Genomic DNA, 24,549 nt, shown 5'->3' on the forward strand with positions numbered 1-24,549 from the left:
AAACGCATGGTTTCTGTAAGTGGCCTCGACAGGACAACCTCAGTTGTCATGTGATTCCCCCAATCGTCAACATCTACGAGCTGACCTGAGTGTATGCGTCTTATTTGCTAATGTGGTTCGATGGTTGTGCACCTGTACGAATAGTTGCCCAACATCCTCACGACACCCCCTAACGTAGCCGTTGCGGTGGAACACATGCTCTTCCGTTCCAGGCCTGTGTCTACTATAAACGACAGGCGATGTGCCCTTGGGCTCAGTTTCTTTGCTTTACGATATAGAAGCATGGTAACCCGCTGTAATAACATGTAGCTAGCCAACGGTAAGTACATTGCCCTTGGGCCTTCGGCTCGTATGGGTAGTCTTACAGGTATGGGGTCACGCACCCCCAACCATGTAACACACACACACACAAGTACATGTAACATATACGGTACGACACACCCTCACGCCTGCACATCCAGTTGACTTGTTAAACTATCCGTGTGGATATCTCTTCTCTCTTCCGGGCGTAAGCCTGTTTGCTAAGCCGTGCTCTTGTCCAACGGTCAAGCCCCTTGGACCTAAAACCATTTTTGTATATTTGCTATATTTCGCAGGCTTTATGCACGTCTCGCACGTAAATGGCTAATCAACGCAATCGTTAGGCATTAGTTCCCGCGTTTTCCATGTTCCCTACAACAAATGCCCTGGTTTCCGGCCATAGCCGTCAATTGCCCCAGTGCGGACTACCTACGTTTCGACATTGCCATCTTCCCCAGCTGCTTGGAGTTATCTCCTCCTAGCCAACCCTTTGTTGACCCATGAAAGGGAGTTTAATACAGCCCAACTCCTCCTGTTGGCCCGTTTAATACACCCTCCTCCCGAAAGCCTCGTGCTGTGTAGGTCCCATAGCCTCCAACGCCAAAAGGAGCAATCCTGCTGCTATTAGATACTGACGTCGTGTACGTAGCTGTTATCGTCGCTGCTGTTGCTGCCGCTGCGATCTGCAGCTGTCCGCTTTGACTCCCCTGGTTCCTGGTCGAGTGCGGTGACCCCCCCCCGCCGGCATCAATCACCCAGAGCTGTGGGTCCCAGGTCTCAATGAGAGGTGCACACGGAGGCATAGACACACAGTAAATCTTTACAGCCCGCGTCAGGGGGTTGCAGGAAGTGGGGCAGTGCCGCGGCGGCGGCCGCGGCCGCCTTTCCAGCTCATGACACCGCCGCTGCTGTGCGCCAGAAGCTGGCAGTGTGTGCGTCCTTCCTTCCATGGGGCACATCCCCCAAACCTGCAGGATACAGCAGGCATGGGAAGGACCGAACCACTGTAAGACGGGGTTAATGTTCCCAGGAGAGGCACGATATTACCGACCAAACCTTAACTACCACATCTCGGTCTAACCTGGCTAACATTGCAATGTGCAGAACAGATTTTACAAGCCCCTGGATGCCACAGGTTAACCTAGTCAACCTGGCTAGCCCGGGGTTCAAGGCCCGCAGGATGGCCAGGAGGGTGACACAAAGGCGAACACTGTCCCCCGCTATGTAACCGATGCAACACAATCGAATTCGCATCGGCTATTAGCGCGGGTCCTTATGTTGCATTCAAGATTGCTCCCAAACACCATAAATACAGCGCATCCGGGACTGCTGTGAATGCAACCTACCCACGCTGCGTCCTGGGTTTTGGTGGCCCACAAGTACGTCCTGGCAAAATCATTCCTTTTCATTTCCTAATGAAATCAAACCCCGTCCTAGCCCTACTTTAATGAGAAGTTCAAACTCCATGCACCCTTTCCCAACCCCAAAGCCCATACAGGTAGCCTGTGACAGAAGAAGCATTCGACGAGAAAGCAGCTACCCTGTAAAGCTGTCCACCATCGTGGCTCGTTCAAATATGCCAACAGGCCGAAGAGCCGCCAGGATACCTGCCTCGAGCGCACCTGCTTGCTGCTCGAATACGCCAGTGCAAAATGCTGCTTAATAAAAGAAGCCCAGCACCTTGCCACCAACCCTCTTCCGACGCGCCTCCTCGTGGTCCATGATGCCGGCCGAGGTAGTCATGACGATAACGCCGAACTGACGCGAGGGAAGCAGACGGGCCACCCACGCCTCAATCTCGGCGTGCCCAATATCATAGCGGGGCGAGATAACACCGCACTTGTTGAGCCGGCCGTTCAGCTCAACCACAATCTTGCCCGCGCGGTGGTCATCGACATACTCAAACTCGCCAATGTACCCGTGCTTCATCATCAGCGAAAGAAATTTAATGACCACCTTGGAAGCAGGCCGGAGAAGCACCTGCCGCTTGCCACGCTTCTCGGCATTGTACATGGTCTTAAGCGCGTCCCCCAGGACGCTGATGCGCACCATCTTTGCTGGTCTGGCAGCAGCAACAGCGGCAAGCCTAGGAAGAAAGAGAGACTAAGGTTTCGCGCACAACCTGAGTAGTTTGCCGCCGCCTCCCGTACTTTCAAAGGGCCCATGGCGTTTTCCACATTGGGGCCAAAGCAGTCCCTCCCACCTTGTATAACCGATATGTGAAGATAACCTGATGCTGTTACATCTTGTTTCGCTGCCTAGCTTGAGCCTTGTGGGTTGCTCCGAGGCCAAATACAGTCACTGAAAGCAGAAAATTAGAATAACCCGAACATATGTCATGAAGTAAAGGCTATAAAGAAATTGTGTATACAATTGTACTCTTCATGGAGCTGCATATGTTTTGTCCACGAGAAGACTGCTTGGCACGGACCTATACTTGAGCGTGGCAGGGGCCTAAAAAATGGGCCTCAAAGATGGGATATCTAGTCGAAAGTAACCCCAGAGTGTTGTTCTTCAGGCCTCGGCCCGTGGGTCTTTGACGGGCTTGAGGTCGTGTCCGGCAACAAGTGCGTAAGCGTTCAGGAAAAGCCCACGACAGTGTCCACGGACTTGCAGCACCATACGCCCGTCACTATCCACCCAAACGCTTTTGCAGCTGCTGTACGAAGGTCAGCGCTTATGAAGATATGACGTACTCACCCTCATTCCTGGGGCTCCTTTCGCGGGCCGTGCTAATGGTCTTTACTTAGACGCGCAGGGTAGGGAAATGTCTTCGATTGCTTGTTGCTGTCCGAGCCGAGGTACGGGGTTTGCATTGGTTACCTCTTTAGCACCTTTAGCGGCATTCGTTACAGTCATTTGGGTCCGGACAGCACTGGCAATCTGTTCGGATCCACCGTAACACATTCACTTTGTTGCAAGTCATCAAATACTGTGTGTCAACATTTGCGCAGAGTCCTGAGCTCCCTTACGACTCCCTAAACCCAGTATGAGTGCACGTCCTGTGACCAACATGTTCTGCAGCAGGCAGACGCAGCACGTGTATTGCACCCATCACGCGAAGAGGACCCATGGCTTCCTGACAGGGAACTGGAGCGCACACATCAGTGTTTCCTGTTAGGCTTCTTATTCGGTCCAAATGCCAGATTGGAACCGCATGGCTGAGTGCCGCCTACGCTCATGCTGTCCAAGGCGGCGATATGCATAATTATCATGATTCGCCCCTACACGTAGCAGCATGACACAGTTTACAGCTGAGCCTAAATGACCGGACCACCTCATAGCTTCAAGAGATGGGATGCGACAGAAGCCTTGTCGTCCTCCTCGCCACCTCCTCGCCTTCTCGTAGCCATATTCCTGTCCAACACAATCATAAGACCCGTGGTACACGAGTCTTCCGCCTAACCATCTTCGCATCCTATGCGCAGCGCAACGCGCGTTGCGAGTCCCTATAATCGTTGTATTCTGACCCCACGGTCAAGGTCTTGGTTCAAAGACAGCTAAACAGTTTCCATGTACCTGTCTGACGGCCGCTGGACATAACGGGGCGTGGAGTACCCGGGGCAAACAAAGCCAGTGCGCTTGCCTAGATGCGTAAAAAAGCTTCAAGGAAAACCAAAACCCGAGTGCAAACCCAGGAACAAAAAAGGAATATGCCGATTTGCTTCCCATCTCCTCGAAAAAGGCTTGGCCCCATATACCCACGCATCCATCCCGTTAGCGGCCTTTCGGCGCCTCTTTCCACCTTGTCAATACCCCCACGTGTTAAACCTCTGCCCCAACCACAGTCGCTACTAAAAGTGCCCACAGCTCACGCGATAGCCTGTCCTACTACAGCACGGCCGTGACACCACAGCCGTGATACCACAGCTGTGACACCACGACCCGGTCCTTATTATGGTAGTACACATTCTCCGCGGGCAGCTCAGCGCCTAGCCTCAACTTGTTTTGGATCACGTAGGCCAGGTGCTGGTGGCTGCCGAGGAGGAGAGTAGCGGAGGTGAACGCAACGCGCAGCAACCCGTGCCATTAAAAACTGAGACAAGGAAGCAGCACCACACGGGGGCCGGCAGCGAAAGCGCGACCAGCAACTTCATACCAGCGGCCCAGCCGCTCCGAGCAAGTTAGGGTGCAATTCCATTGCTGCCGTACTGTGTCGCGATGCCACATCAGGAGTCCTTGCACCGCCCACCTCTCGTGGCTTGTGCCCGCTTAACTCCATGTCCCCGGGGCGCGGGTCTGGCAGCGCACACTCCGTGGGCACTCTCACGCCGTAGCCACCATGGCCCGCTCGTTGATGAGGGACACCTTTTGCGTGGCGCGTCGGTTAGCACCGCGGCCAGACATCTCCAGCTTTTGCAGGTACGCCTCATCGATGTCGCCGGTTACGTAACTGGACATGTACCACAACCAGGGGGTGATTTAGGAGCGACGTGGAGGAAGCACACGTCAGACCAGAATGGGCCTCTCCTTAGCCTCGCATAGAGGCCGGGTGATTGTCAACTAAAGTCAACCCTCGCGCCTTTCCAGGGAGGCCTCATCACCCTAAGCCAAGGCCACAATACCAAGGTTTGCAAGCGGGCGGAACATCTATCGTAACAGCATCATGAACTAACGAGTAAACGTGCAACATTGCCAAGCAACAGCACTAGGCGGAGCCAGTCGGCTAGCCCTGTTGGCGGCCCAGACACCCAGCCCCATTCGAAGCAATGCACCTCACCTCCCAGTGAAACACGAGGCATCGAAGTCCTTGATGTCCGGGTTGAGCTCCTTGCCGCTGGTAATGAGGTCTTCCACCTCCTGGTAGATCAGCCCATCGGCACGTAGCACCTGGCACACCTGCGGAGGTTAACCAGAGCCACGGCACGGCACAACCACGTGGTACTTCTAGTCCAGCGGAAAGTTGCCAACAGGTTTCCTACAGTCTCCTGGGTCCCCGGACCGTAGCCTTGGAGCTTGATTCAAGGGAGGGATTGCACCCATACTGGTGGAGAACAAATGTGGACTGGCTGAGGATAAAATGTAGGCTAAGCCGTGTCGCTCCGTGGGCCTTTAGGATGGTTCCTTGTTTTGTTGAGTCAGCAGTCCGTTAAGCCAGCATTCATTACCTGGTCGATGGTTAGGCCGTTGGCCACGAACTCCTTGCGGCTGGGCATGTCCACGCCGTACACGTTGGGGTACACCACGGGCGGGGATGCGGAGGCCAGATACACTCTTCGTGCCCCCGCGCGTCGTACCATGTCCACAATCTACAGCAATGCGTCAGTGCGTTCAGGTTTCTTTGGTTGCAATCATTCCTGTTTTTTTGGAGAGCAAAATGTAGGTTAGCAAACGGTATTCCTCCCGTAGCAGTGATTACAACAGTAGCATGACCCATGAGGGACAGAGGCCTTCGGTCAGAAGTAGAATGAAGGATGCAAACGCAATGCCTCTGCAAAGTAGTGCTCCGCTTTGGAGTGGCTGTGTCGCTTACGTGGGTGAGAACCGAGTCAAGCAGCCGCAGCTTGCGAAACTACGCGCAGTCGGGAGAGGGACTAAAAAATGCCGTCGGCGGACAGAGCGCACTGACCTGTGTCATAGTTGTTCCGCGCACAATCGAGTCGTCAATGAGCAGCACGCTCTTGCCTTCGAACACTGCCGGCATGGCGTTGAGCTTGCGGCGCACTGACATTTCACGAAGGCGCTGGTCGGGCATGATGAAGGTGCGGCCCACATACCTAAGGGGGTATGACGTACAAGTACCAGACACAACGAAAAATGACGACTACGGAGTCTTGCATCATCATTCGGGTAAATTACTTTGGGAACTCACGGGAAATCAAGAGCTACCCGGGGCATGCTAACCCGGGGCGAAGCAGCATAAACCTGAGCGCCATCAGCATCAGGGGCCGCCGCACCGCTGTGGATGCACGGACGAATTGACGATATTACACCGCACGGACCGGTTCAGCTTCAGAACCTTATCCCCTCATCGTTCAGTCGCCCCCTGTCCATCGGCGGACTCACCGGTTCTTCACTAGGCCCTCGCGGTACGGCAGCCCCAGCTCGGCTGCAATCTGGATGGCGGCTGGCCGAGATCCATCTGGCACCGGGCACACAATGTCCAGATCCCAGCCCCTCTCCCTGAAATCAGCGGTGAAAGGAGCAGCGTTGCACAACACGGAGGTTGCTGCAGCCCATGAATGGCAACAGAGGATTCGGGGAGTCGCAGTCCATTTGGGTCATTCCCCAGATCCGAACGTAGGTTCTACATAACATTTCGAGCTTCTTGAATGCACGCCTGTTCAGGTGTCCGTTCAGGTAACCACCGCCCGGCCTCGCTCCCCCTCGTGATGCCGCGTTCCCCCCCCCTCACTTGATGCGGTTAGCCAGGGCTGTTCCCAGCTTGAGCTGGAAGTTGTAGACCGGGATCCCGTTGAGTACCGAGTCGGGGCGAGCCAGGTAGATGTACTCGAAGATGCAAGGACTAGGGGTGCCCTGCGTACGTGCGGGGGATGTGCGGGGGAGTAGCTCAGTAGCAAAACAACCCTGCCCCCGCAATTAAACTTCTCCGAAGCTCATATGGAAATGGCTAAGCTGTACAGACACGGTAAGGCTGCGCACGGTGGTGTGAGTTAGGAGCTGCACCACGACTAGCAACTGCGCAATAGCGCCGGGGGTCATTTTTCCTGGCTCAGTCGGTTGACGGCAACGCGCACACGTGATCATCACACGGGCATCACCACAGCGATGGACGGAGCAACCTCATCGTCTTCACTTTTCCCAGCCCAGCGCTTTTCCTTTCCTTCAGCGCACCATCCTCTCCTCTGATGTTCCACCCGCAGTATGAGGAGGTGCATGCATGCATACATATGCACAACCCTTCCGTGTCGTACACTCGTTCCCGTACCTGAGCGCATTGGCGGCTCATGAGCTTGCCGTCCTCCGTAATGATGACCATCTCGCCGGGCAGCACGTCGCGCACGCGCTCGAAACCGATGGGGCCGAATGCGCAGTCCTCGCTAGCGATGCACCACTCGTCGCCGTGGGCGCTCGAGCGCTTGCCAATCACTAGGGGCCTGCAGAGCGCACGGAACCAGCGTCAGTGAGTGCATCTGACACACCGTATTGGTTACGAGGTCCGCCTCTCGGGCCGGGAACGCAACGCGCCGTGTCCCCGGCTCTTGCGCTACCAAGCCATCAACATGCGGGGCGCGTCCCCAGCCGTCCACTCCACCTCACCGGATGCCGAAGGGGTCCCTGAACGCCACCAGGCCCACGCCCTTGACCAGAGACAAGCAGCTGTAGGCGCCCTTGAGCAGCCGCATCGTCATCTCGCCCGCCTCGAACAGGAAATTGATCTTATTCTTGTTGGGGTCACAGCCCGTCGTCTAGGAGTTGAATAGGGGAGCGGGCGTTGGATAATCACATTATGGAAACAAGACGGGAGAGAGAAGGGAAAGCCATGGCCAGCAGGAATACCTAAGTTAACACCAACTTACCAAACGCCGGTTCTGGGAACTAGGTCAGGGAAAAGACGGCAAACGAACGACGTGGAGCACGCATGGCGAAAGGGCGCGTAAGTAACCAGCGAAGAGCAAAAGGGAACGAGGCCCTATACTTTACGCGCAATGGACTAGTAGATGGTTCCGCGGAATGCCACGAGACGATTAGACGATTAGCCCTGGCCACTGCCGCTGTGCTCGGGGACAGAAGCTGCCCGGCCCAAAGAGAATCCAAGTCTGACGTTCCAAATGCCTGTACACTCGATGACGGTTGAGCGGGCTCGGCGCCTGGGATTCAAAAGGCGAGGGTCGCTGCAGATGCACCGCTGCATCTCTGTGGGAACACATGCAGCAGCCAGTTGCCCTCTCTGCCCTTCAGCTCCGCTCCGTAAGGAAGCCTCCGCAGTCGTGGACACGGAGACAGCGCGACTCCTGTGCTGCTAGCTCATCCCCAGGACCCACATCCCCGCTCCCTTGCTCACTACCGCGCGTCCCCCCTCCCCTGCCTTCTGCCCGGCCCAATGCAGGAAATGGTGGAAAACCCATTACTACGGCACGGCACCCGGCCCTGCTACGGCTCTGAGCCAGACCGGGCAGCAGGGGCCCGTGCAACCCCCTGCATTACCGTATCATCACCACCCAACCGTCAGTCGGCCTGTTAGCGCACCTGCAGGCAGCGCTGGTGGGCCCGATGTACTTCGTCAGCCAGGATGTTGAGCAGCACCTCCGAGTCCGAGTCCGTGCGCAAGTGGCGGTTGAAGAAGGAGCGCGAGGAGTTCAGGAGGTCGCGCAGCTCTTCTGTGTTGGTTAGGTTGCCGTTATGAATCAAGTAGATGCCCAACGGCGAGTTGACGAAGAAGGGCTGGGCCTCCTGCGCCGAGGACGAGCCGGCGGTGGGGTAGCGCACGTGCGCGATGCCGCAGTGGCCTGAAGGAGGGAGAGGTAAGGGCGAGGTAGGAAGCGAGGTGCATGGCGCGGGGAACATTGGGCACGGAGATGTGCGGGTGGTTGCCGGAATAAAGCATGGCGTGTGTAGATGTGCACGCGCGCGTTTTATACTGTGATTTGCTTACATCCAGAGATGTAATAATGAGCCTGTATGGGCCGGGTGCCCTATGGCCACACAACGACAACCCAAATGGAACATTCCACGGGAGGAAAAGGTACTACAAACGAAACCGAAACAAATGAAGCATGAAGTACTGATGCTGCAGGTTCCGGCGAAAAGGATGCGGGGGGGCAGCATACCAAAGAGTACATCAGTGCAAACGAAAAGTAAATCCGCGGCCTGCTGTGGTGCTGTAGAAGCCGGCCAGGGGGTAGGGACGTGGGAAATACAAGAAAGGGGGTGACCCACATCGCGAATCTGGTCCGGCTGAAACCTTTTGCAGGCTACCTCCCAGTACCCTGGTTGCTACTCGTCTATATGCAATCGTTTCTGGGGAGCTTCAAGCCAGATGCTGTTCCCCAGGGTTGCGACGCGTCCGTTCATCGCGGCATCACGGGAAGGGTGTGGACAAGGCCCCTGAGCACATCTGCTAAAGGTAAACCCGTGAGCACATCTGAACTGTGCTGAGGCGTGGGATGGTGAATACGGGGGCCGCGATGTTCCCGTCGTGTCCCCTCGCAGGCCACATGACGCTTGCCAAGTCGGAAAGCGCAGACGTACGCAGACGTACCCTTCATGGAATCCATGAGCTCCTGCTTTCCAAAGACATCCTTCACGAGGCCATTCTCCTTGTGCTCCTTAAAGCGACTCCAGTCAGTGGTCACCATGCCCGCTGAGTCCTGGCCGCGATGCTGCAGCATTAGCAGACCCTCGTACAACTCAACGTTGGCGTTGCCCTCGTACTTAAAGATACCAATGATACCACACATGCGAGGGGTAATCCTGCAGATGATGTGTCGTGATGGCATCGGAGTTTGGCTTCCGAACTGCCTCCGCATGTCTTGACCATTCCCGGCGGCGTCGCAGTGTCTTACCGCTTGTACGCCTTTGCGCCACCTCCCACTATACGTGACATGCGGGCGTTACTTATTGCCATTTTGCACTTTAAACTAGCCGCATTGGTGAAGGTGCTGACCAAGTGGCTCGGCAGCGCGGGCAGCACGGTGCGCTCGCGAGTGCCGGCACGTGCCGACACTTTGACTACATGGCGTTGGGCACAGCCCCTTGCCAAGGACTTCTTAGTCAGATTCATGTTGTGGCTAAATCGGCAGTGAAATATTGCGCAAGTGAAACGTTTGCGAGGCGTACACGACACAAGTATGCGTGCGTCAGATAGGGCAGGCGATTATTATGTTCTTGATGATTATGTTGGCGAAATTGAGGCACATACAAAGAAAGAGCGAGCATGTGAAGCCCTTATGAGCGTCATGCCCCCTCACGCGCCACGTTGCCGTACCCACATTTGCTTGCGAAACCGATTTGTTTCCTTACATTTTTTAAATTCACACAAATTCACACGCTTCTGGATTTCTTCACGCTCTTGCAGAACAACTGCATAATTTGCTTTTCCATACCGCGATTTGCAGCCTTTGCTTATACATACCACCCGACTGTTATATATCTACCGTGGATACCATACTGACTGTCTTTTTATTATGAGATCAGGACGCGGTCGGTAACTTAGTATATCCCTGGTAGTTGGCGGCGTTATGTGACGTGAAAGCCTGAGACATCCATGTTCAAGTCGTATACTACTTGCCAATAATTGATTCATAATTGCCCGACTATATTAGATGATATTGTTCCCACATTAGGGGAAGGCTGTCATGACTTACGAATGATCCGCAGCGGGGGCACTCAAGCAGCTTGCAGTGGGGTCAGACATGAAAATATGAAGATCGAAGAGACAAAAAGATGATCGCCCTTACTTTTGGAAGTAGTCGGCTTTTTTACGTTTACGTTTACAAGCTTCAAGCTTGTACGGTCCAGACGAGCCAAAAGGCTCATGAACCGCCAAACTGGAAACAAGAACTTTAAAAAGAAAAATGCCAATACCCAACAATAACAGATTGATTAGTCAGCTCTGCTGACGGACCGTTGGGTGCGGTAGTTACAGCCAAAAGTGGGAGCCCACAGTGGGGCAGTGGGCTCGTCCTCTTGAGACTTACATCCCAGATAGCTTGGCGATGGAGCCGCCTAAGATAGTTACCTCCTCGCCAGTGTAGGATACCGACACGGACTTGTATCGATGTTCCTTTTCTCAGTGGGATGAGTTAAAGCAAGACCAGGACGAAGGGCCACCTGCGGTACCGTTCCTAGGATCGGCACACGCAGGCTGAGGGAGGTGTCGGGGGGAAAGTTAGCACTCGGGCCTCTAGCCCTCTTCTGCACTGCTACCTGGCACCATACCCTTGGGAGGTGCCGCCGTAAGTGATGGCTGCCGTACAGGGGACTAGAAGGGTGCGAAAGGCTGCCTCCTCTCGTAGCTCTGTCGTCGACCGAACAGGGTGGTTTGCCCCGTTCTCAGAGACCGGCCTGGCAGCCTCTGCGTATTGTTCGCCTGGGAATGGATGTTGCCCGGGAAAAGGATAGCCTACTGGTTTAACAGCATCTACATGCCGCTTCGCTCCCCGTTTCTTTCCTGCCTAGTTAATGCCGTCTTTTGTAGGGTAGGCTCGGCTGCGTTGGCTTTTGCCAGTACTCATGGCATGGCTCCTTTCTCTGTGGAGGTTAATTCAGTGGGCTAGGATGAACAGTCCGCTGTGCCTGTACGGCAAGAGAACGACTTCGTTTCCCCCTTGTAGCGTCGCATCCTACTTCTTTTCGTTAAGGTCTAATGTTATCATCAGGATCTCTTGCACATATTATCAGCTTATGATGCACTTCAGTTTGAATCCCAGCGGATTTTGTCTAAACAAGAGTTTGGGAATTATGCTTGTGGAGATTGCTGCAACACTCTAGGCCTAGTTAATACCCATAAGCGTTTGTGTTAGTAGCAACCTACGAAACATGATTAATATGTCGGCTATACTGAAGTCAGGATGCTCCGCTCAAGCGGTTGCACGCCGCGCGTGGACGTGTGGTGCTGAAGGTAAATGGATGTTTGGAAGGATATGCTTGTCCTATAGCAAGCATTAGCATGCAGTATGTATCGCGACGAAGTGCTTACGTGTATACAACTCAATCGACAGGTTCTCTGTCAGCCTCCATATCAGCTAGCGTTCCTGCGTTGTGCACATCCGGGTGCAAAGATGGCGATTCCCCATTGTCTGGCGTCCGGTTCCTAAGCCACTGGTTACGACACACCAGCGCTACCGCCCGCAGCAGCTGGACGAGTTCGCAATGTACAGCTGCCCTGCATATGTCCGCAGGGCCAACAGCAATGCCAGCAGCAGCAGCCGCAACTGCAGATCGCCAAGCAGCTGGGCACCATCTATTAGATCCTGCCATAGATATTCCACGGGATCGACTTGCCAAGCTGGCGGACGAGCTAGATGAACCTGGCGACCGCAACGACCGAGCAGCAGCCCGTCATGGCAGGCGCGACCGGCGGCCCAAGCGCACAGCGTGTGATAGCTCTGCGGCTGTCGCCTCCGTGTCGGAGGCAGGCTTGGAGTTGCCTGACGATACCGAAGTGAAGGTGGTGTTTGACAAGCTGGTGGGGAACCTGACAAAGTCGGGGAAAAAGGCTACGGCGCGGCGCATTGTGCTGGATGCAGTGCGGGTGATGCAGAAGCACCTGCGAAAGGGAGACCTGGACAACATAAAGTAGTATTCAGCTGCAGACGGTGTCCAGCAGAATTGCCAGTCTCAAGTTCTTGCCGAAGGACTGCTTGGAAAGGGTAGACGGGAAACAAGACAGAGACGATGACGACGCGGAACCGCCACCAGGGGGTCCGGTTACATAAGTTTGAGGCCTAGGCGCCGCGAAAGGCGCTTGCATCCTAGCAATCCGTATGCGGCACGTCCGCTGTCAAGCAATTCCTTTCCGATTGCATGTGCTTTCAAAGCGCTGTGACCCCTACGCTGAAGGGAAGGAGGTTGCTGTCGTGTGGGGCCTGGCATTCCTCGCGGGGTAATGTCACTGTGTTGGGACTAAGACATTCTTACGGCTGGTGAGGCTGCACGTGTAAGCACGCCCCGAGGATGCGGTTTTGTTTTCTGATAGTATTTGCAGGGCAGCGGACGATGAGCAACCGATAGAAGGGGCCTCTTGTATGGCGGACAATCACCCTGCATTGTGGAAGTTGCTGAGGGGTCCAGTCCTCCTCACTACCACACTCCGGGCTGAGGGCCCAGGAGCTGATGGTGCCGGGACGCACCACCCGGCAGTGCAGTAGTAAGCGGATTGATTATATCCGGTGTTGCGACAGGAGGACCCTGCACAGCTCGAGCATCCGTAATCTGCAGATGGATACCCGTTTTACCAGACTACCACGTACGCCTTACAGGCCATGATCTTAACAGCTGAGCGAGCACGGTCATACTCCCTCACGCAATTCAACAGCCTTTCGGCCCCAAACGAGATCCCTCCTCGTCCTTGCGCACAAAACCTCCCTCAAGCGAAGGCTGTGACCCGGTGTCCAGCAGCTATGGTAAGCACTCAGCCTGTGCAGCTGTACACATACCACCGCCTTCGGCACGACGTCCATCCAGAAATATTAGGCCAGCACGTACCAAAGATGACGTCTCTGTGCATTGCTGTGATTGCATGCAACGTCGCTCCTCACCGGTCACAGTCATCGTCTCGTCACGGTCTGTCCGTAAAACCCTATCATGAACAGTCTATCGCTGTCCAGACTGGGGCCCATCAAGACCCCAAACGTAGGCAATAGCTGCATTACGAACTACATGTATTCTAGCGTAAGAAGATACAAACACACAACCATAGCTGGCTCATGTCCAGACGACCTCCAGGTACCCTTCCTTGAGCCACTCTTAAGGGGCCGTGAACCCATAATCTCCTACGTCTACATGTGCGAGCTCCTCACCCTGCGCGCCCCTTCCTGCTGCTGCAACCCCACACAACAGGCGCACCTGCTCTGTGCCCTTAACATGGCCCCTCGTGCATCCCGCGCTTACTCCGGAAAGTGACACACTGGGTGCCCCTCCCCCCACCAGACCCATTACCGTGTGGGGACAATGTCGTCAATCTTGAGGATCATCCGCACGCATTCCGTCGCGAGCGTGACGGCACTAGTGGTCACCAGCAGTGGCTGGACCACATTCTCCTCCAACATATCGGTGATGGTGCCCTGAACAGCGGGATGGGCAGGCAAGAGGGGCAGCGGTGAGGGCGGCGGTGCGGGAGGGAGCCGCGGCAATAGCGGATCGAGGAATGATGAAACTCGTCTGAAGCACAGCTGGGGGGACAGCTGGGGGAGCATATCTGAGGGGACAGCAGCGCTACAGTGACCTCGTACTAGGACACAGACAAGGTATGCGCAATATGGACTGACGCTACCTTCATCTGAGCGGATCAAAATGCACTACGCGCATCGGAAAGTCGCATCCTAAGTCGCAGTGCTGTCGCACAAAAAATTGCAGTGCTCGCTACTTTCAACTCAGGGAATGATGCCTCGACCGCCGGGGCCCGTTCCACAACGCTGCGCCGTACCTTCTTCACATTGATGCCCGCGTATTTCTGCCCGGCCGCGTGCATCCGCCGCAACTCCGTAACGATGTTAATCGGGTTGAGGCCGGCGTTCTCCGCAAGGGTGTACGGCACCACCTCGAGCGCCTCCGCGAATGCGCGCACACAAAAGGCCTCCATGCCCTACAGCGCGGCCAGGGGGACCAGGGGCGCAGAGAATAAGAGGCGTGAATGCAAGTTGCGGATGACGCATCGGCACAGCCCCACATGGAAGGAGAAGGAACATTGGCTGCCGAAATCGTGCGTCACAACAGACAGGGCGTGAAGTGTCAGTATTGCCATAGTGGGGCCACCATGCATTCGGCCTTCCGGCCTGTCGCAGCCGCCCCAAGACGCCGACACACACACTTTTCCTCACCAGTTCTCAAATCCTTCATTGCACCATGCATTCCTCTTTATGCGATTCACCACCGTTCCCAGGTGAGGCCCCCACCTGTAGCGTCTTGCTCCAGTGCGCGAGCTGCATGGACATCTGCACCTCGGGGGAGGAACCTCCAGCAATGAGGAAGCGCTTGTTGACCAGACAGCGGATGACACACAGCGCATCGTGCAGGGAGCGGTCCGCCTCCTGAGGATGACCAGGGTAGGGGGTCCAGGGTAGGCGGGTCGCACAGGTAATGCCACAGCGGAATGCAATGAACCGGGGGGCCCGCCGCGTCGAATTGTTGGAACGTGGTGCAATAATAGCGGTCCGGGCGCAACTAGTGGCGAGCCTAGGAATACATCGCACTATCGTCTGTCCCGTGGAAGCGAAAGGATGATGGCTGAGCAACGCGGGCCTCTTTACGCTTTTGGGAAAGCCGAGAATACACTGAACACTGAGCCGCAGTGGGTGTAGTACGATACTCACACGAGAACAGGCCCGCCGGATGCGCGGCAACCTCACGCCAAGTACGTCTAGTTAAGTATGCTTTGAAAGAAGGCTTGTTGCCGAACCCCCAGGTCCAGGTGTAGGTGGTCATGAAGGTTGCAAACAGGAAGGAGAGGAGGGCGCTCTCCGACTTGGCTTCTAACATAAAAATGACACGAGAATTGGCTGCTCCACAGGCACCCATGGACACATGGCACAGCACATATCCATGAGGCGAAGGAAGCCGTTGCCCGGGCTACCGCTACCACTGCAGCTCTCACCTCGAGTACCATCTTGTTGCTCCCCCGCAGCAGCACGGTGGCGGTGCGGCCCTTGTTCTCAATGCCTGTGATCTTGACCACGCGGCCCTTGCCCACCTGCAGATTGGGGCCCGGCCGCAACATCATCGTCAGTTTAAGCATGGACACAGCAGTAACGCAACATGCGGCTATAACACATGCACGTGCCGTGGTGTCACAGGCGGGTGATAGCAGACGGGCCTCCAATGCTGTGCCGCAGGCCTGCGGAGAGAGCAACCGCCAAATCCACACAATGCGCCGCTGTCAAGCGGGCACCTGGCTTGACCACTTGCCGATATTCGCCGCATCGCTTGATATCCTCGGATGGACAACGGGAAACGCGGCATCTGGTCCGAGGCAGCAAACAGACCCTACCGCACCCACGTATTGCACACACATGTGCGCACGTCTATGGCCCATCACGCACCTCGACCTCCTCCACCAGCTTGGCGGCGCCCAGCTTCTCTGGCTTCATGTTATCCACATGGGCAATGGGCAGGCAGCCCAGCGTCTTGGAAATGAGCTCGATCTCATCACGTTCAATGTCGCGCACCACCATGATCTTGGCCTTGGCCTGAACCCAGGAACGCGCATGTGGATGGATAGAAGCCAGCGATCTTAAAAAAATACAGGACAAGCCAGAAGCGCAATAACAAGACAGTGAACTTATGCCCCCCAAGCATTATTCCGTTATCGTTAAAGGTAATCTTTACCAACACGCTCGGCAGGCGTGAATGCGCAGCAAGATGATGTCGATGTCATGAACATAACGATATCGACAGGGGCGTGATTGGCTTCCCCGGACTAGCTTTCTCCCTCCCGCACCAGGTAGTGCAGCGACAGGTCCGTGACCGCATCCCGCAGGATGGACTTCTGGATGAGCAGCACGTTGCAACCGGACGCCTTGATCTTCTTGACCACAGATAGGATGTAGTTGCGTTCCTCCTTGTATACCCGGTCCATCTGGACAGCAGGCGGAGAGGGCGGGAACACGCATGCGAGGGTCAAGGCCCGCGGTGCGCAACGCTGGACAGGGAGCACGGAGCTAGGTGCTGGAAGGGCCAAGCGTGCACGAGGCCTTAGTCTTATGACAGCTGGGAAAGAGGTAACTCAAGGTGGTCACAACGGGGGAGGCAGTCTATCTAGCATTATGAGCAGTTACTGGCGATACTGGCGTGCGATAAGGCTTCATAGCGAGATATGCCACCTCTGCGTCTGGCACGTTTGCTCCCGTGAAACTCCCCCATTGCCATGTTCCGTTCCCGCACAACCAACAAGCACACGCGCATTGATTTGAAGTAAAGGACCACCCACAACATGCACCATCTCCGCGATCCACTCGCGCCCCACCCGACCCTGCCCACCTGGTTATAGTCCGACACAATGACGTTGTTCTCAATATCCGTCTTGGGTGGCGAGATCTGGAACTGGATCAAGCCAATCTTGGCGTCCTCCATTCGGGTCGGACCGCCGGCCGACTTGGCAGCCTGGGGGGAACACACGCAGCAGCAAGGACAGGACGACAGGCACATCCAGGCGGTTGCCGGCGGCTCGGAGACCACTGAGATGTATTCCGGTGTGCCGGAATGAGGTCGTGTATCGCATATCGTTTATGGCCAGTTTGCCGCCATAGTCAAGTGCTCTTCTGCAAGCAGAAAGCGGACGTCTTGTTATTGCTGACATTTTAGCAGCCGCTACAGCTGGGAAATCGATCGTTGGAACCGTCCAGCTGGAATGGGTATGTAGTCATGTATTCACGCCTGCGCTGTACCTACCAACGTCGGCTGTACACGGACATATATTATTAGCGCCAGGACCACTGAGCAGAGCTCCGACTAATGCAGGGTCACTCACCTTTTGGTCAAACACCAAACCGTCCACCATCTCCGAGTCGTCGATGGTTCCCCCGACCTTAGACACCACCTGCGTAAAGCACCGCACCACACCGCACCGCAGAGGAAGCTGTCAGGAGCACGGAGACATGGAGCACGGAGAGCACCGGAAGGAAACAGCATCCCATAGAACCGCAAGCGCCCGCTTAGGGAACTGAATGGGTCCGTGAAGGCCAGATCTATGAATGAATGTGATTGGCTCATGGCTGCATCGATTGCAGGCGCCAGAAACGCTTGGCGCATGACAGATGTAGCGCCAGAACTAACAGGCTCGCCGCGCTGCCAAATGTGGCAACCCAGCTATTAGGAGCCAGCACAAGATGCCCACCGAGCCCGCGAGCGAGATAAGCGCCGATGTTCCACATATGTGTATAGGGGTGCTGCGGTAGCGGGCGCATGACGCCTGAGCTCTTGTGTTTTGCTTATGCGGCAAGAACGGGCTCCGGGGCTGTTCCCAGCAGAAAATGACCGTGGGGCTAGCTGGCCTGCGTGGGTTCCCGGTAGGGTGCTGCTGCGGTGGTACGGCGACGGCCTCCTGTACAAACGTGTTACTTCCACTTTAAACCAAAAGTTGACTCCGATGACGGTGATGCCTACATGATGATGGCGGAGCGACACCGCCTCGACCTCTCGCTGTTCCCTTCCTTTCGGCGACCTGATCCTTAAACAGCTTCCTTGCGCCCATAACGATGTTTCAATTATCCACATGCTTGTATTGTTCTCTTGTTGGTTATCATCAAACTACTGTGTCCGAGCCGAGCCAGCGACATCAGTCGTCACCACGAACCGCGTGTCCGTCCCGTTCCGCCCCGGTCAGCTACCAAACAAAACAAAGCAGGGACCCTTCCCCTTCCCCCTTCCCGAGAACTGCTTCTTCACAACCGCCGACTGGTCAGTTGTCTGCTTCCTGCACATCGGCCGCAGCAGTCTTTCCTTGGCAGCAGGTTCACTCGCTTGGGGTTCGTCTTTTCCCCTTTCCCTCCCAAGCACCGACCGCACCTTAATGTCCCGCAAGTCCAGCATGTTGGGTCGGGCGGGGTCCATGACCCGCAGCACTGCGTCCACCGCCATGGGCGACAGCAGCGACGAGTACTGGGACACCACCTTGGAGGACAGGGACCTGAGGATCGGTTGCATAAGAAGCGGGACGACGCTTTTTAGAGGACCTCTAGATGCGCTGCAAATAAAACACTAGCCCGCTATCATGTTGCATCAAACCCACCCATTTCCCCCGTAGGAGCCCCTTCCCCTTAAGCTCCCCCTCCCGTCCCTCCCTCGCGCTGCTCACGTATTTGCTGCCCGGATAAGCGCCTCCCGATCCTCCATGTTCACCGGGATGGCAATTGACTCCAATATCTACAAATCGGCCAGGGCCGTCAAGAGGAGTGGCGGAGGAGGTTGGCGTGAGATGATAAATCACGAATTTGGCTGGCAGCCCGGACTTGGGTCGGGCAATAGTAGGCAGCTGCGCCGCTGCTGCTGCTGCTGTTGCTGCACACCATGCATGGTCCGTGCACGTGTGAGATGCAGATCGGGAAGCCTGCTCAGGGCGGTCCGGTCGGCGGCCTACTGACGCTGTTGGTCGGGTCACCTCCGGTCCAGAAGCGGCCAGGCCAGGTAAAAGGCAACATCCGCTCGGTTGCGTAAAGCTGACGACAAACTGCCCACTGGCCCATCTGGTTTTCATTTCATCTGAACCCAGGAACCCAGCTCGGCTGCGGCCTTATTAGGTAACGGCAAATGATTGCTACCATATTCTGTGGCAAGTGGAAATGACACGAAGTCTGTGTACAGCCTGCAGCGGCAGCATTGCTCGCACGCAGCGAGTCCCCTGACCCCGGCCTAATCGCCCTTGACTGGTGGATACATTAGGCTGCGTTCCACCTGAAGGCACTACTCACACACTAACCAAGGAGAAGAGGCCTCCGCAGCCCAACACCTGCCTCTGTGCAGCCTCCTTATTGCCGTCCTAGATCCCAGCGACACCTTATATGCAGGTTCCGGGCGTGGCAGCAGGTCTACAGTGTATGCCGCCTCATCAGGTCTGCACGAAACCCAACGTTCACGTGCTAGCCACGCTCCGGCACGTACCTCACAGGCCTTTGCTGCAGCCTTGCTGAACGAGTCGGAAATAATGGTTGGATGCACGCCCTTCTCCAAGAGCTCCTGGCACTTTTTAAGCAGGGCTCCACAAATGACCACGACTGACGTCGTACCATCACCGGCCACGACATCCTGACAACGTGTTTTCATGTACCCCCGTGCGTTAGTGGCATATCCTGGTCGGGGAGGCCTTCTCGCCAGACTACACCATGCGAGGGGCGCGACACGGGGTTACCTGGGACTTGGATAGTTCTACAAGCATCTTGGCGGCTGGTTGCGTAACTGTCATCTTTTGCAGGATGGTAGCGCCGTCATTTGTAATTATAACCTCCCCGTTTGGAGCCGCCACCTGGTTAACATCCATTTCTAGCTGTCGTCGCAGTTTTCGGTGCGCATGCCGAGCCCGCTTGAACATCCAGCCTCACCATTTTGTCCATGCCGCGAGGCCCAAGGCTTGTTCGCACAGCATCAGCAACAGCTTTGGCTGCTTCTATGTTCGACGTGCGGACGTCCTTCTTCCTCGCACTCTCCCTGTGTCACGCGGGAGCGGGCCAGCTGTGGAAGTCCATTCATGTGACATTCACCATGTTCTTGCATGCTCGTTACGCACTTGTAAAGCTCATTTTTTTGTTTCGGTGGCATCCTCTTGAACAACGATAAAGATGTTCAGATCGGCGGCAAAAGCCCTCAAACTGTCCTTAGTCGTCAACAATAAGGAGTTTGATGACCAACCTGTATACTACGATTAGAAAAACAGAGACAGTGTTACTGCGAACATGGTGCGATGCTTCCGCCGTGCAGTTCCCCGCCAAACTGTTACGACGTCGTCCATAAAGCATGAGAATACTCACCTTGCGCAAGTAATCCCGATTATAACTTGCACTAGTATGATCGCAGACGAATTTAACGTTTCAAGTGCACAGGGCTTAGCCCACGCACCGAGATTGTTCCACAATGCTAGGCTTATCACTGATAAACAATTTTGTTACCATCATGGATTTCACAAAAGCGAAGGATCCGAAACGCAAAGCTTCCCCGTGTTACATTAGGTCCAAAAAGGAATTATTGTCTCGCTGAGGCTAAGCCGCTGCTATTAGATGAGACATTGCCCAGCTGTAGGTGACGCCAGCCATAACACAAGGGACTCTTCGCCTTGACCGCCGTTGCTGTCATACGCAACATGGGGTTGCATGTGACGATGCAAATATCCCTAGTTATCTTCACCGTGCACCTCGCACAGCACAACTAGCACACCCACGTGCCCGCTACACACACCCCACGCATACTTTGCATCCTCCTGCACTACAGCACATGCGCCAGACCCTGCCAGCACCACCCGCCGCCGCGGCCGAAGGAAAAGTACATAAACTGCACTAGAATCCTAGTCGTGACACTCTGCCCTGCAAGTCCTGCCTAGACCTTGTCATACACGGAACCAAGCCCCTCCTTGCCTGTTCAGGTCTCCGACAGGAAAATAAGGCATTTGCCTCTTTACCAAATCGCGGCTCATTGATTGATAGTTGGTTATGACCCAAGGAAAGGCCAGCTGGACTCGATCCATCACTCCCACCCCAGTAAGCACGCGCGAGGCTTCAGTCGCCAGAGCTGCACGACAGTTACGAACCCCTGCTCCAAGATACGTTTACTCAGAGGGGAAGAGGGAATACTGATTTTACTTCAAAACCTTAACCTCCCTCACTCCCTCTCTGCCGACATGCCACCGCCTCTACGGCGTATGGGCGTATCAGGGCCAATCACACCTCCACACTATATTCATGGTGAATTATTGGGCTAGGTCGCAAACCGGTTGGTTGAGTTCTATCATCAACATCCACCATTCCTTTCAAGGAGCGTCCCGGTGACTGTAGGCTGCCGTCCTGTCGGCCCTATTATTGCTTGCTACTGCGGCTGCTGCTGCAGCTATTGCTATCCCCCTCCTCTCTTTACCCCGCCGCCGCCCCGGGGCCCCCGAGCCCTGGGTTGCCTCAGCTTGGCCAGCAGCTGCTCCCCCGTCTTGCAGCCCAGCAGGTCCATCAGGTTGTGGAGCAGGATGGCGAGAACCTGGGGCCGGGGGGGAGATGAGGGAGAGGGGCGGGGTAGCCAGGTGGTCTATGAGGGCGGAAAATGTTACCATGGGAATCAGACACGAGGTCAGGCCACAAGGGGTGAGGTGTGGGGCAGGGGTGAAAAAGGGTAGGAGAACCCGGGGGCCTCAACCTCGTCCCCCAGCTGGCTCCCCCCCCAACCTGGTTGAGTTTATCCACCAGCGGTCGGGTCTTGGGTGTGTGTAGCTGGGCGCTCTCCCGGGGGGCCAGCAGTACGGCGGGATCGCGGCGGGCGGCGGCGTAGTAGGCGGCGGCAGCGGCCTCACCCGTGAAGCCCAACTGCTCGGGAGTTCGGGGGGACAGGGAAGATGGAGGGAAGGAGGGGGAGGAGCCCAGGAGGGAGGGAAGATAGGAAGGGGATGGAAGAGTTTGGAGAAAGGGAGGGAGGGGGGCAATGGAAAGGAGCGAGGTGGTCTAGGAGGGGTAAGCGGATAGGGTGGGGCCACTACAGCATCTCCACACACCCCTTTCCCTCCCGGGGCCCACCCTCACACAGACACGGGCTCGTCCCTTCCCTTGCCCCCTTCCTTCCCCCTTCCTTTCCCCCCTACCACCACCACACATACAACCCTGACGGTAAAGTCTGTGGGTTGCTCCTACTTTAGCTAAAGACTGCATGTTGTGTTGTGTTGCACCTCCAGATATGCGGCCCTTCAAAAGTGTGTTTCTGTGGCCCATGCGAGCCCTGATGGGGTCAAGGGCGCCACAGAGCCGACGGGGCTGACCGCGGGATACTGCCCCCCACAATCCCCCACGGCCCCCCACGGCCCCTCACTGCCCCTCTCCCACCTTGGAGAGCTCCGAGGGGGGCGGGGGACTGATCAGTTCAGCCGACCGACCCAGGGCCTCAAGGAAGGATGTGTACGACAATGTACGACTACGTGCTGGATCCACTTGCTCGCCCCTGGCGGCAGCCAGCTCGTCCACGTACCTGGGCGGTGGGGGTAGAGGGCGGGAGAAGGTAGGGGAGCAGAGTGTAGTGCAGCGGGGGGAAGGAAGGGGGGGGGGGAGAGGAAGCGTAAGCTTGTGTGTGTATGTGCGTGTGTTGGGTGGTTTTGTGGGGTACCTTGACGGGGTGGTGTCCGAGGTGTGGAAAGGTGGAGCGGACAGATCACGGGTCACAGGTTGCGGACTGTGGGCCAATGAAACCTCCGCCCAACCCAGAGGGGGCCGTGAAACCCCACCCCACCCCACCCGGCCCCCACCCAACACCCAACACCCAACACACACAAAAGGGAGGGAGCAGCAAGTAATCGCCATCACGAAGCTATCCACCCCCACCCCCGTTCCCCGCCAGCCACCACCACCCCTACTGCATCAAGGGAAGGGTTCATTATCCAGGTTATTCCCTATCCAGGGCCGTCATGTACGGCAATAACGCCGCCTTCACCAGCGCACGAGAATCCCCGCCCCCAGGACCTCTTCCTTTGGCCCCCTCCCTTTCCTTCCGAAACCTCCCCCGTGTCACTTACCACTTCCCCCCTCAAGCCCCCCCCTAACCCCCCGGCCCAGAGCCCACCTAGCGCGGGACATCATGAATGCCACTCGGGCCTCAGACGTCGTGAACTGGGCACTGAGCAGCCGCCCCTCATCCATCAGATCCAGCCACCCGGACAAACCAAGACGACGGCGACCGCCGCCACCTCCGCCACCAGCGGCGGCACCAGCGCCGGTGGCACCAGCGCCGGTGGCAGCACCTCTGGGGGGTGCGGTTCCTGTGACGGCACTGGACGCGGTGGGGCCCACATCGCGGTAATGCGCGTACAAAGCCTGAGGAGGGGCACAGGGGGTGGGGTGAAGACACGGTCGCTCATCTATTACACCCCCACACGACTCCCCCCTCCTCCCTCCTTCAACCGCCCCGCCCACCTTGAGCAGCGGCGCCTGCTGCTGTAGGAATCGGTCCACCTCGGGCTGCCACCACCGAGCCTCTCGGAAGTTGCTGGGCTCCACCTGCGGGGGGGGGGAGGGGGGGAAGGGGGGGAAGGGGGGGAAGGGGAGGGAGGGGGGGAGGGGGGGAGGGGGAGGGAGGGGGGAAGGGGGGGAGGGGGAGGGAGGGGGGAAGGGGGGGAAGGGCGCTGCAGTTGAAGGATTGGACGGCAACCAAAAGAAGGGAAGTCAGCTGCAGCTGGGCGAGCACCCAACGGAGGGAGGAAGCGGGAAGGGGGGAGGTGGGGGGGACGTGAGGCGCGCCGGGGGATGTTCCTTCCGTGATCCCGGCAGCGGTTGTTTCGGGAGGGCGGCGGGGCGGCTCCTCCGGGAGGAACCCGTACACTTGCACCTCCCCCTCCCCCTCCCCCTTCCCCTTCCCCCCGGGGGAAACAGCTCACCAGGGCCCCCGGCGCCACATGGGGTAGGAAGCAGTCGTACAGCAAACGCCGTACGGCAGATGCTAGGTCCGGCGAAAAGCCCTCATCATCCTGCTCAACGGTTTTGTCGCCATCACTGCCGTCGCGGGCGGACTCCTGCCCGCCCTTCCCGGGGCTGGACGGGGCGTCAGCCGCCCCCGCTGCTACTGCCACTGCTACTGGTACGGCTGCTGCTGACGTTGTCGTACCACTCGCTGCCCCATTCCTCCCCGATGCCCCCTTCTCCCGGTGCCCTTCACCCCCGCTCTCCTCCCCGGCCCCGGCCCCCTCGGGCAAGTTCCATCTGACACTCGGGTGGCGCCGGGTGACACGATTACCCCCATCGCCATCACCCTGCTCTCCCGTAGCAGCAGTAGCAGCAGTAGCAGCGCCCCCACCCGAACTCCCACTTTCCGGCCCTTCTGCTTCCGGCGGCCTGGTCGACTGTACGACCGCGGAGGTGGTCTTCAGCGCCGGCGGCGGCAGCTGCGGTGGCGTCACCGGCGCCGCCACCGGCGATGCACCGTCCGTCTTCACTCCGTCGCCGCTCTCGCCAGGGCCAGCGG

At 56.9% G+C, this 24,549-nt stretch overlaps 4 protein-coding genes across 4 annotated transcripts; 1 reads left to right on the top strand and 3 right to left on the bottom strand.

The window, feature by feature from the left end:
- Positions 1-1,959: 1,959 nt before the first annotated feature.
- On the bottom strand, positions 1,960-2,352 carry rps15A (component of cytosolic 80S ribosome and 40S small subunit; the record flags this gene model as incomplete). The annotated part of the gene is made up of 1 exon (XM_002947142.1): positions 1,960-2,352. One exon carries the CDS (start codon positions 2,350-2,352, stop codon positions 1,960-1,962), a length of 393 nt encoding a protein of 130 aa, XP_002947188.1.
- Positions 2,353-3,121: 769 nt separating this feature from the next.
- VOLCADRAFT_120418 (uncharacterized protein) lies at positions 3,122-9,985 on the bottom strand (the record flags this gene model as incomplete). The annotated part of the gene is made up of 12 exons (XM_002947143.1): positions 3,122-4,693; positions 5,021-5,139; positions 5,409-5,549; positions 5,870-6,017; positions 6,113-6,199; positions 6,307-6,423; positions 6,656-6,777; positions 7,190-7,358; positions 7,522-7,670; positions 8,452-8,711; positions 9,464-9,675; positions 9,768-9,985. 12 exons carry the CDS (start codon positions 9,983-9,985, stop codon positions 4,567-4,569), a joined length of 1,869 nt encoding a protein of 622 aa, XP_002947189.1. The 3' UTR covers positions 3,122-4,566.
- Positions 9,986-12,115: 2,130 nt separating this feature from the next.
- On the top strand, positions 12,116-12,505 carry VOLCADRAFT_87295 (uncharacterized protein; the record flags this gene model as incomplete). The annotated part of the gene is made up of 1 exon (XM_002947008.1): positions 12,116-12,505. The coding sequence occupies one exon, from the start codon at positions 12,116-12,118 to the stop codon at positions 12,503-12,505; it is 390 nt and encodes a 129-aa protein (XP_002947054.1).
- Positions 12,506-13,859: 1,354 nt separating this feature from the next.
- On the bottom strand, positions 13,860-20,261 carry cct4 (chaperonin complex component; the record flags this gene model as incomplete). The annotated part of the gene is made up of 14 exons (XM_002947144.1): positions 20,141-20,261; positions 19,956-20,061; positions 19,766-19,879; positions 19,519-19,662; positions 18,716-18,783; positions 18,427-18,547; positions 17,390-17,458; positions 16,900-17,022; positions 16,361-16,498; positions 15,963-16,109; positions 15,518-15,613; positions 14,820-14,954; positions 14,351-14,509; positions 13,860-13,988 (listed from the first exon to the last, which is right to left on the bottom strand). Exons 1-14 carry the CDS (start codon positions 20,170-20,172, stop codon positions 13,860-13,862), a joined length of 1,581 nt encoding a protein of 526 aa, XP_002947190.1. The 5' UTR covers positions 20,173-20,261.
- Positions 20,262-24,549: the final 4,288 nt, after the last annotated feature.

This window comes from Volvox carteri (assembly GCF_000143455.1).
Source record: "Volvox carteri f. nagariensis unplaced genomic scaffold VOLCAscaffold_5, whole genome shotgun sequence".
Classification (NCBI taxonomy): domain Eukaryota; kingdom Viridiplantae; phylum Chlorophyta; class Chlorophyceae; order Chlamydomonadales; family Volvocaceae; genus Volvox; species Volvox carteri.